The sequence below is a fragment of the Bubalus bubalis genome, chromosome X, assembly GCF_019923935.1.
Source record: "Bubalus bubalis isolate 160015118507 breed Murrah chromosome X, NDDB_SH_1, whole genome shotgun sequence".
Lineage (NCBI taxonomy): Eukaryota > Metazoa > Chordata > Mammalia > Artiodactyla > Bovidae > Bubalus > Bubalus bubalis.
The window spans coordinates 51298912-51311161 of NC_059181.1; the positions used below are offsets into that span (position 1 = coordinate 51298912).

The 12250-nt window shown below is 39.6% G+C and overlaps 1 protein-coding gene across 4 annotated transcripts in view; it reads left to right on the plus strand.

Moving 5' to 3' along the window:
* The window catches only part of FAM120C (family with sequence similarity 120C), a 133338-nt gene that overhangs the window by 113775 nt on the left and 7313 nt on the right, over positions 1-12250 (plus strand). For 2 of the 4 annotated variants that reach the window (XM_006068992.3, XM_025276954.2), the window contains exons 12-15: positions 1432-1641; positions 5060-5258; positions 10597-10735; positions 11122-11179. In XM_006068992.3, the coding sequence (XP_006069054.1) occupies positions 1432-1641; positions 5060-5258; positions 10597-10735; positions 11122-11179 (606 nt within the window). The remainder of the gene's footprint in view (positions 1-1431; positions 1642-5059; positions 5259-10596; positions 10736-11121; positions 11180-12250) is intronic. The other 2 variants (XM_025276953.2, XM_025276956.2) reach the window with 2 other exon arrangements.

The following is a 12250-nucleotide window of genomic DNA, read 5'->3' on the forward strand; positions in this document are numbered from 1 at the left end:
AGCACGCACACAATCCAATACTTGATTTACAATATTACATTAGGTTCAGGTGTTAGCACAGTGATTTGGTATTTTTGAAGATTATATTCCATTGTAGACTGTTATAAGATAATGGATATAATTCCCTGTGCTACCCTCCTTTTAAAAAATAATACTGAGTGTTAGAGGGAAGTCTAGACAAGCAAGAGGAAGCAAGAAAATCCAACATAATAACTGAAGGCAGTAGAATATAGTAGGTTAGAGAGTAGGCTCTGAAGCCAGGCTGCCTTGGCTTTGAATCTTAGCTCATTAGGTTGCTTAACCTCTGTAGTTTCAGTTTCCTTACTTATAGTATTATGAGAATATTAAATAAAATAATCTATGCAAAACACTTACAAGAGTGGGTAGCATGTTCTAAATATACAGTATGCAATTAGGTATTAATGCAGGACACTCCTCTTGTGACTTAAGTAGCCATGGTCCTTTGAGACCCTAGTATAAACTAGAAGAAAATCAAGTCTAGTAAGACTTAAAAATCTTGATGTGAGATCAACTAAGGAAAAGATGAAAACAGTCTTAGACAAACAGTGTTGGTTCCTTTCTACAGTAAATGTGATATTGCTTGGTACTAGAGCAGGTACTGACAACTCCACACCACACCTAGGAGGGGACCTGCAAGTACTATCCCTTTTCCTGTTAAAGCTATCTAACATGTCAACTTGAGATAACCACTGTGTGTACATTTTTATGATTTCTTCCAGCCTTTTGTCATGCATTTTCTACATGGTTGATATATTATGTATGTAATTATATATTATATTTTTAAACTTAGCATAGAACATAGTTTCTATGTCTTAAAATTTTATAGTAAATATCTTATTATATGGATGTATCATTTAATTATTCTTTTTTTTTGGCCATTTGGTTTCCAGTTTTCACTTACTATATGTAATAATTAACATCTTTATGTATTAGAGCCTTATTCACATCTCAACTTCCTTAGAATAGATTCCTAAAAGTAGAATTTCTGAATCAACAAATGTGACCATTTTAAGGTTCTTGATGCATATTGCTTAATTTTAGTGTACATTACTCATTAGTTTTATTTGAGTGTGCCATTTATTTCACCATATCCTCATCAGCATTGGACGTTCTTTTGGTCTTTTGTTTTGTTCTAATTTTTTTCTTATTTGACAGGCAGAAAAATTGGTATCTCAAGTGGGTATCTTTTTAAGATTTGAAAGTTGATTTTTTTTTTTTTTTTTGTAATGAGTATCTTCCAAACCATCTCAGGGATACAAATGGATAGAGGCTGCTTATGTACTCAAATGTCTATATTGAAAAGTAACATGTTCTTATTTAACTGGAATAATCAGCAAAACAGGAATAAGAGCAAATGTAACCAATAACAGCAATTTCTTAATGGTAGTTTTTCCTCTGTGGTGGTTTCAGATTGAGAAACTGGATGCTCGAGGGATCCAGCTTGCTGCCCTCTTCATGAGCGGAGTTGATACAGCCCTGTTTGCCAATGATGCCTGTGGCCAGCCAGTTCCTTGGGAACATTGCTGCCCCTGGATTTACTTTGATGGCAAGCTGTTCCAGAGCAAGCTAATTAAAGCAGGCCGAGAGAGAGTATCCCTAGTTGAGCTCTGCGATGGCCAGGTACCAGCATGTTGGGTAGCTACTAAGATCAACTGTGATGTGCTATGAAAGTGAATGGCAGAAAAGGGTAAAGGAGCAGAGAGACTGGCGAAGGAGGTAGCAGAAGTGGGAGAATGTGTTTGACCTTAAACTAACTTGGTCAGGGATGCTCCCAAAGGCCCAGGGTCTATGTACATGTTCAAAATCATGTTGGCATAGTTTTGTAAGTTTTGGCCACAGCAATCAGAGCAGAAAAAGAAATAAAAGGAATCCGAATTGGAAAAGAAGAAGTAAAATTCTCACTGTTTGCAGATGACATGATCCTCTACATAGAAAACCCTGAAGACTCCATCAGAAAATTACTGCTACTGCTGCTAAGTCACTTCAGTCATGTCCGAGCTAATCAATGAATATAGCAAAGTTGCAGGATATAAAATCAACACAGAGAAATCCCTTGCATTCCTATACACTAAAAATGAGAAAATAGAGAAATTAAGGAAACAATTCCATTCACGATTGCAATGAAAAGAATAAAATACTTAGGAATATATCTACCTAAAGAAACAAAAGACCTATATATAGAAACTATAAAACACTGGTGAAAGAAATCAAAGAGGACACTAATAGATGGAGAAATATACCGTGTTCATGGATTGGAAGAATCAATATAGTGAAAATGAGTATACTACCCAAAGCAATCTATAGATTCAATGCAATCCCTATCAAGCTACCAACGGTATTTTTCACAGAACTAGAACAAATAATTTCACAATTTGCATGGAAATGCAAAAAACCTCAAATAGCCAAAGCAATCTTGAGAAAGAAGAATGGAACTGGAGGAATCAACCTGCCTGACTTCAGGCTCTACTGCAAAGCCACAGTCATCAAGACAGTATGGTACTGGCACAAAGACAGAAATATAGATCAATGGAACAAAAAAGAAAGCCCAGAGATAAATCCACGCACCTATGGACACCTTATCTTTGACAAAGGAGGTAAGAATATACAATGGAGAAAAGACAGTCTCCTTAACAAGAGATGGGAAAACAACGTGCTAGGAAAACTGGTCAACCACTTGTAAAAGAATGAAACTAGAACACTTTCTAACACCATACACAAAAATAAACTCAAAATGGATTAAAGATCTAAATGTAAGATCAGAAACTATAAAACTCCTAGAGGAGAACATAGGCAAAACACTCTCCGACATAAATCACATTAGGATCCTCTATGACCCACCTCCCAGAATATTGGAAATAGAAGCAAAAATAAACAAATGGGACCTAATTCAAATTAAAAGCTTCTGCACAACAAAGGAAACTATAAGCAAGGTGAAAAGACAGCCTTCAGAATGGGAGAAAATAATAGCAAATGAAGCAACTGACAAAAAATTAATCTCAAAAATATACAAGCAACTCTTACAGCTCAATTCCAGAAAAATAAATGACCCAATCAAAAAATGGGCCAAAGACCTAAATAGACATTTCTCCAAAGAAGACATACAGATGGCTAACAAACACATGAAAAGATGCTCAACATCACTCATTATCAGAGAAATGCAAATCAAAACCACTATGAGGTACCATTTCACACCAGTCAGAATGGCTGCGATCCAAAAGTCTACAAGCAATAAATGCTGGAGAGGGTGTGGAGAAAAGGGAACCCTCTTACACTGTTGGTGGGAATGCAAACTAGTACAGCCACTATGGAGAACAGTGTGGAGATTCCTTTAAAAACTGGAAATAGAACTGCCATACGACCCAGCAATCCCACTGCTGGGCATACGCACCGAGGAAACCAGAATTGAAAGAGACACGTGTACCCCAATGTTCATCGCAGCACTGTTTGTAATAGCCAGGACATGGAAGCAACCTAGATGTCCATCAGCAGACGAATGGATAAAAAAGCAGTGGTACATATACACGATGGAGTATTACTCAGCCATTAAAAAGAATACATTTGAATCAGTTCTAATGAGGTGGATGAAGCTGGAGCCCATTATACAGAGTGAAGTAAGCCAGAAAGAAAAACACCAATACAGTATACTAATGCATATATATGGAATTTAGAAAGATGGTAATGATAACCCTGTATGTGAGACAGCAAAAGAGACACAGATGTAGAGAACAGTCTTTTGGACTCTGTGGGAGAGGGCGAGGGTGGGATGATTTGGGAGAATGGCACTGAAACATGTATATTATCATATGTGAAATGAATCACCAATCCAGGTTCGATGCATGATACAGGATGCTCAGGGCTGGTGCACTGGGATGACCCAGAGGGATGGTATGGGGAGGGAAGTAGGAGGAGGGTTCAGGATGGGAATACGTGTACACCCGTGGCGGATTCATGTTGATGTATGGCAAAACCAATACAATATTGTAAAGTAATTAGCCTCCAATTAAAATAAATAAATTTATATTAAAAAAAAACAAAATCATGTTGGGAAGAGTTTGTGTTTTTTTTTTTATAATGGGGCTTCAAGTTTTCATATTCCTTTTTTTGCCCTGAGTTATTTTTTCCCCATGAAATGAATGCTCAGATATATTATATGCCTTTCCCCTCATTCTTAGAATTTCATTTTACTTATTTACAAAAATTAAGTCATTTTTTCAAATGATATTTTTTGTAAAGGAACTATTTTATAAATAGAAGAGGGTATTAAAATAGATGACAGAGTAAAAGCAGGGGATATTTTTTGCAATAAAGCCTTGGGAAAGATGAAAGAAGGCAAGGGAAAGGAGCCCTTACTTTCTTCTTTGTCCATTTTTGGGGAATAAGCTGAGAGATTAGAGAAGAGAGCAGCAAACTACAGAAAGATTTTTTTAAATTTGAATTTTTATTCCAATAAAATTTTTTGAAACATGGCCACATTCATTCATTTACATATTGTCCATGACTGCTTTCATACTACAATGGCAGAGTCAGGTAGTTGTGACAGAAACAGTATGGCCCTTTTCAGAACAAGCTTGCTGACCTCTTGATTAGAGGCATGGACTTCTCCTGGATAGAGGTCATGATCTCTGATCCTGAGTATGAGGGAGAAGGTTAAAAGGGTTTGTATGTGTCAAGTTTTGTTCTCTCTTTACATAATTCTATTACCTCCCCCTTAAAAAATAACCTAGCCTATTGCTGGCTGTGTGATTGGGCATTACTAAATACTCGTTGTATTTGTCTTTCTTGACCTAATCATGATGCCTCATAAGCCCTTGGTCAGAACTAGTATGATGGTAGTTTGGCATCATGCAAAGAATGGGAGCTTTGTTGTCAGGCAGGCTTCCCTGAGTATGTTACCTTGAGCCATTTAACTCCAGGTAATGATTCCATTCATGGGAATAGACTTGTGAGTTTGTACATAGACCGCCCAATACTGTGCCTGAAACATAGGAGAAGTTTTAAAAATTGCAGCTGCTATTATTACTCTGTTCTTCATTTGAAGGCTGACCTGGCAACCAAAGTGGAGAAGATGAGACAGAGCATACTTGAAGGAGTCAACATGAACCATCCACCGCCTTCTCTGCTTCCATCACCTACCTTCGTGCCTCCCATGGTGCCCTCTCTCTACCCTGTTTCACTTTACCCCCGAGCCATGGGCCCAATGCCACCTCCCCCTCAAGGAAGGAGCCGGGGGTTTGCAGGTCAGTACCTAAGAATAAGGTGTTTGTCAGTGTCAATCTATTTCATAATAACCCATCCAGTAATTATTGCCAGTTATAAAATCAGCAGTTTCGTATATATCTTATCTCATTTACAGTCTGTGCTGTAGTGTGGTTTGAAGAGTAGCTTATTGAAATGGAGGGGTGTAGCCTGGAGAAGAAAGCCCACTGACTTCCCAGACTACTCTCCATGGAAGTTATTAGTCCCTAAGGTTTTGACTTATGAAGTAACTGATGTAGAAACCAAGAGTCACATTTTACTTTTGAGAACTGCAGTTCATGTGAACTGGGTCTTCATGGTTGCTGGTTAGCTCACTCATTCCCCATAGACAGGTGTACACAGGAACTTGCAAGAAGAGCAGTGGGAAGTCAGTAAATGCCTAGTGTCAGCAAACAACCATAGCTTGATATACCCATTTCCACTCTGAGAGTAGACCTAACACATTTCCAGAAGCATAGAGAGAAATAAGTCAGTCTGTACCCTCTAGGGGATTGCGTTTTAGTGAGGAAAGCAAATACATATGTACACATGTGGATCCACATATAAATATACTGGGTTAGCCAAAAAGTTCCTTCATTTTTAAAGTTAAAAGACACAGTTTTCATTTTCACCATGAACTTCACTGAACAAGTATTCATCATTTTGTTCCTTTACCTTCTGCCATTTTTCAGGCAACTTCATAATTGCATCTTCCCAAAACTTTTTTTTTTTTTTTGGCAAAGAATAGTTCCAGGTGTCTTTGATAGTCTTCCAAGGAATTGAAACTTCTTCCATTAGGAGAATTTTGTAAAGACTAAAATAAGTGGAAATCTGAAGCTGCAGTGTCTGATAAATACGGTGAATGAATCAGAACTTTGCAGCCAAGCTGTAACAGTTGTTGCCTGATCATCAAAAAACATATAGCCTTGCACTATCCTGATGGAAGATTTTGCATTTTCTGTTGACTAATTCTGGATGCTTTTTATTGGGTGCTGCTTTCAGTTGATCTAATTGGGAGCAGTACTTGTTGGAATTAATCATTTGGTTTCCCAGAAGGAGTTCATAATAGAAGACACCCTTCCAATCCCACCATATACACAACGTCACCTTCTTCAGATGAAGACTGAACTTTGATGTGGTTGATGGTGGTTCATTTCACTTACTGCATGATCTCTTCCATTCCACATTATTGTCCAGTATCCACTTTTAATTATCCATCACAATGAAATGTTTTCATTATGTTTAAGTAGAGAATCATAAGCAGAATTATAGTCAAGAAGGTTTTCCCTTAACTTTTGTGGAAGCCCAACATCAAAGTGATGAACATAACCAAGCTGGTGCAAATGATTTTCAACATTTGATTTGAATATTTTGAGTATATCAGCTATCTCCCACATGGTGTAACATTGAATATTCTCAATGTCTCAGTTTGATCCCAATCAACTTCAACTGGTCTACCTGACTCTGGAGCATTGTCCAGTGAGAAATCTCTAGTACAAAATTTCTCAAACCACTTCTCATGTGTTCGATCAGTCACAGCATCTTCTCCATACACTGCACAAATCTTTTTTTTTTTTTTTTTTGCATTTCAGTAGTATTTTTACCTTTCTTTTTTAAATAAATACACACTGATAACCACCTGACCTGCCTCTTGAGAAACCTATATGCAGATCAGGAAGCAACAGTTAGAACTGGACATGGAACAACAGACTGGTTCCAAATAGGAAAAGGACTTTGTCAAGGCTATATATTGTCACCCTGCTTATTTAACTTATATGCAGAGTACATCATGAGAAACGCTGGGCTGGAAGAAGCACAAGCTGGAATCAAGATTGCTGGGAAAAATATCAGTAATCTCAGATATGCAGATAACACCACCCTTATGGCAGAAAGTGAAGAAAAACTAAAAAGCCTCTTGAGGAAAGTGAAAGAGGAGAGTGAAAATTTTGGCTTAAAGCTCAACATTCAGAAAACAAAGATCATGGCATCTGGTCCCATCACTTCATGGCAAATAGATGGGGAAATGGTGGAAACAGTGTCAGACTTTATTTTTTGGGGCTCCAAAATCACTGCAGATGGTGATTGCAGCCATGAAATTAAAAGATGCTTACTCCTTGGAAGGAAAGATATGACCAACCTAGACAGCATATTAAAAAGCAGAGACATTACTTTGCCAACAAAGGTCCGTCTAGTCAAGGGTATGGTTTTTCCAGTGGTCATGTATGGATGTGAGAGTTGGACTCTGAAGAAGGCTGAGCGCCGAAGAATTGATGCTTTTGAAGTGTGGTGTTGGAGAAGACTCTTGAGAGTCCCTTGGACTGCAAGGAGGTCCAGCCAGTCTATCCTAAAGGAGATCAGTCCTGGGTGTTCATTGGAAGGACTGACGCTAAAGCTGAAACTTCAATACTTTGGCCACCTCATGGGAAGATTTGACTCATTGGAAAAGACCCTGATGCTGCGAAGGATTGGGGACAGGAGGAGGGGATGACAGAGGATGAGATGGCTGGATGGCATCACCAACTCAATGGATGTGAGTTTGAGTAGACTCGGAGTTGGTGATGGACAGGGAGGCCTGGCATGCTGCAATTCATGGGGTCGCAAAGAGTTGGACACGACTGAGTGATTGAACTGAACTGAACTGAAGCACTACTAGAGCCATCTTACAAAAAAAAAAAAAAAAAAAAAAAACACCTTTTGACCAACACAGTATATATACACACATGTATGAATAAATTATGGTGGTATCTGGACTGTGGCTTAATGACAAACAAACACTCTTGCTTAGGTAGGTCAGGTACTGATCCTGATAATTCAAACAACCTTTGTCCCTGGTGAAACAGTATTTTAATGGGGACATTTTAACATGAAATGTCAAGATTCTGTGATGTGGTGAGAGTGGTATGGTTGAAGTGTATGCTGTGTATTGCTTATCACTTTAAAAAGAGTAAAGCTTGGAAGTTGAAATTTGTCTTAAATTTAGGGTCCCAAAATTCAGCATGGATGTTTTAGTTCAAGGATGTGCCTAGGTGAGCAGTGTAAATGTCTGCTCAGTTCACTTAGGTAATGATTAGGTCTCACAAACCAGGGAGCCAACCCTTCATTCCATCATTTGAAGATGTTTTTACAGATGCCTGCTCTCATTCTTTACATGCTGATTTTATTGTGTCTCAGAAGATAGCTTTAATTAAGGCCAAGTTCTCAGAAGGTCCTCACCATTGTCCCAGCTCCCAGTGATAAAACCTAGTCTCCAGTTACTAGTGACTCATGAGGAGCCTCCTGCCTTCTTAAAGGCCACAATAGGATCCCCAAATGCAAGTCTTTCTTGCCCTCTTAGGATTGGCTAGTCACCTAGTTCCTTAGACTCCCATTTTTATATAAATGAGGGGCTCTTTGCTAACAACCTGCTAAGTGAGTGAAGAGTTATTAATATTTGGGTTTTTCCATAAAATAAAGTTAAAGGCTTACTAGCATTCCCTATCTTATGAAAGCTTTCTTTTGTGCCAAATTTCAGACCTAAGCTGTGCTTGTGAGCTCGCACACAGAGTTGGAATTTCCTGTTTTAAGATGATATCATGCTATCTTGTCTTTAATTGGTTCTGGTTTTAAACTGTTACTGTTCTTACTTTATAATCATAAATCACTGTTAGTTTGTTGTTGTTTAGTCACTAAGTTGTGTCAGCTCTTTGAGACCCCATAAATTGCAGCACACCAGGCTTCCCTGTCCTTCACTGTCCCCCAGAGTTTGCTCAGACTCATGTCCATTGAGTCAGTGATGCCATCCAACCATCTCATTCTGTCTCCCCTTCTTCTGCCCTCAATCTTTCCCAGCATCAGGGTCTTTTCCAATGAGTTGGCTGTTCGCATCAGGTGGCCAAAGTATTGGAGCTTCAGCATCAGTCTTTCCAATGAATATTCAGGACTGATGTCCTTTAGAATTGACTGGTTTGATCTCCTTGCTGTCCAAGAGACCCTCAAAAGTCTTCTCCAGCACAATTCGAAAGCATCAATTCTTCATTAAACTGTTAGTTTAGTTTCATTATTTTTTGTTGTTTGGTTGTTTGACTAATCCTCCAGTGTGTAGTGACATGCATTTGAATCAAAAGTAGTTTTGGCCAGTTACATGAGGATGTATAAATTCATGTATCAGTTCAGTTCAGTTCAGTTCAGTTCAGTTGGTCAGTCGTGTACAACTCTTTGCCACCCCATGGACCTGCAGCATGCCAGGCCTCTCTGTAAATCACCAACTCCCAGAGTTGGTGACTCAAACTCATGTCCATTGTGTCAGTGATGCCATCCAACCATCTCATCCTCTGTCGTCCCCTTCTCCTCCTGCCCCCAATCCCTCCCAGCATCAGGGTCTTTTCCAATGAGTCAAATCTTCCATGAGGTGGCCAAAGTATCGGAGTTTCAGCTTTAGCATCATTCCTTCCAAAGAACACCCAGGGCTGATCTCCTTTAGAATGGACTGGTTGGATCTCCTTGCAATCCAAGGGACTCTCAAGAGTCTTCTCCAACACCACAGTTCAAAAGCATCAATTCTTCGGCACTCAGCTTTCTTTATAGTCCAGCTCTCACATCCATACATGACTACTGGAAAAACCATAGCTTTGACTAGATGGACCTTTGTTGGCAAACCAACGTCTCTGCTTTTTAATATCCTGTCTAGGTTGGTCATAACTTTTCTCCCAAGGAGTAAGCATCTTTGAATTTCATGGCTTCAGTCACCATGTACAGTGATTTTGGAGCCCAAAAAAATAAAGTATGCCACTGTTTCCACTGTTTCTCCATCTATTTGCCATGAAGTGATGGGACCAGATGCCATGGTCTTAGTTTTCTGAATGCTGAGCTTTAAGCCAACTTTTTCACTCTCCTCTTTCACTTTCGTCAAGAGGCTCTTTAGTTCTTCTTCACTTTCTGCCATAAGGGTGGTGTCATCTGCATATCTGAGGTTATTGATATTTCTCCCGGAAATACATGAATACATGTGTACATGAAATAAATTCATTTCCTGCTTTAAAAGGTAGTTTGGGCCTATAATTTTCCAATAGCTAGATCTTAAGACCTCATTCTCTCTCCACAAATATTGAATGCCTACTGTGTATAGGTTCTGTAGTTGAAAAATGAATTTGGCCCACCCCACTTGCTAAAGTGGATGTATGTAGATTTTCAACCCCTTCTTCTGAAATTTGCTTCCACCATGACCCTTTGTTGTTATCACAGTCTTTTTATCATAGAGAAATGGAAAAATACATAGAGTAGGTGGGCTGTGGATCTTTTATTCCACCTGTTATCCTACCTTGCACTTGCCATTCACTGCTGCCATTGTTCCTCTCTTTCTAGGACTCCATCCAATCCCACCCCAAGGAGGAAAACTGGAGATTGCTGGGATGGTTGTGGGCCAGTGGGCTGGCAGCAGATCCTCCAGGGGGCGAGGCTCCTTTGGCATGCAAGTGGTTTCTGTCGGTGGGCCAGGAAAGGGGTATGTATTTGAATAGGTTGGTATAAGCTTGTATCAATCAAGGTGCTCTTGGGAAAATGCCCAGCTATTGAACCCTTTTATTAAGGTAAGAGGCATGAACTAACTGCATTTTTAAAGCCAGTTTTCAGTTGAGTTCAGTAAACATATAATAAATGCCCTGCCTTGAAACAGTCTTTCCCCTAGAGGAGGACTTGGGACACGGGACAATTCAGTATAACATAGAAGTGACAGATACAGGTTTACACTGGTAACACAGAGGAGAGGCATCTAACCTAAGAGGGTCAAACTTGCTAGTGGAGGTGAGTAGTTAATTAAGTGAAAATGGAGGTATGGGCTTTATGTGTTCCTCATGATCACTTTCCACCCCCCCCCCCAACTTTCTCAAGGCATGGAAAAGAACAGACTGGTAGAGGAGCCAAAGGACACAAAAAAGGAAATAAACAAGTAAGTACCTTTTTGAGATAATCTACCTCTTCTGTGTTTTTTTGTTGTTGTTGTTTGCAAGAGATCAGATCAGGCATGGAAACCTGGGAGCTTTCGTAGCTTCTCCCAGCATTTGATTTCATCTGCCTACTCTCTAGCAGTCTTTTGAGGGTTAACCTGCCCAGGCTGTTCCCACAGGGCTGCAGAGTGTTATCCTTTTCCCTGAGTGAGATCACAAAATAGAAACCTGGTACTGTGTCCTAAAGACCTGCACTTAGCAAAGCATTACTACATGAACCATAAAGAGGCCAAAGTGAAATTAACAGTGGGATTCCAACAGCACACCTCAGTTTCTGTGGTGCTACCAGAGATGCTTAGAAAATTGGACTTTTGCCTTTGCTAATGATGGGAGAGGAGGAGGCACTGCCATTCTGCTTATTCTTGATGGTTCAGAATGGTCTGAGACTCACTGGTCTTCAAATTCACTGGTCCCCCATCCCCCTGTAGAGATCCAAAATCTTGTACTGGCTTCAGACTGCTGGGCTCCTCATAGCATAGTAACTATCATGTCTTAAGTGCCTACATTCTCCAAAGGCCTCTATTGACATTTTACATGTGGTTTCTAATCCTCACAAAGGTCGTTGATGAGACCATACTGCAAGGCCATTTTATCATCAGTCCTCAATTCCAGCTCAGCTCTCATGTATATAGCCAGCCCTCATTGCATCCATGTTACTCCCATTTTCTAATGTTTTCGCAAGGAATACAAATTTGCTTTAATGTTATTTTGAGTCCAATATGAAACTACAGTGATAAGTCCCCTACACAACGTATTTTGTAATATACTCCAAAGCCAGAAAACAATGACTTTGGGTTTTTCCAAAGCTTCTCAGCTTTTTCCAGAAACTGCTCAGTAAGGGAAAAGGGATTGCACTGTGCAGGAAAAGATCACTCGGGTTGTCTCCCATAAGGTAGTACCCTATAAGATAGCCCTTTCATAAGGTTGGAGAAGGGAATGGCAACCCAATCCAGTATTCTTGCCTAGAAAATCCCATGGACAGAGGAGCCTGGTGGGCTACAGTCCATAGGGTC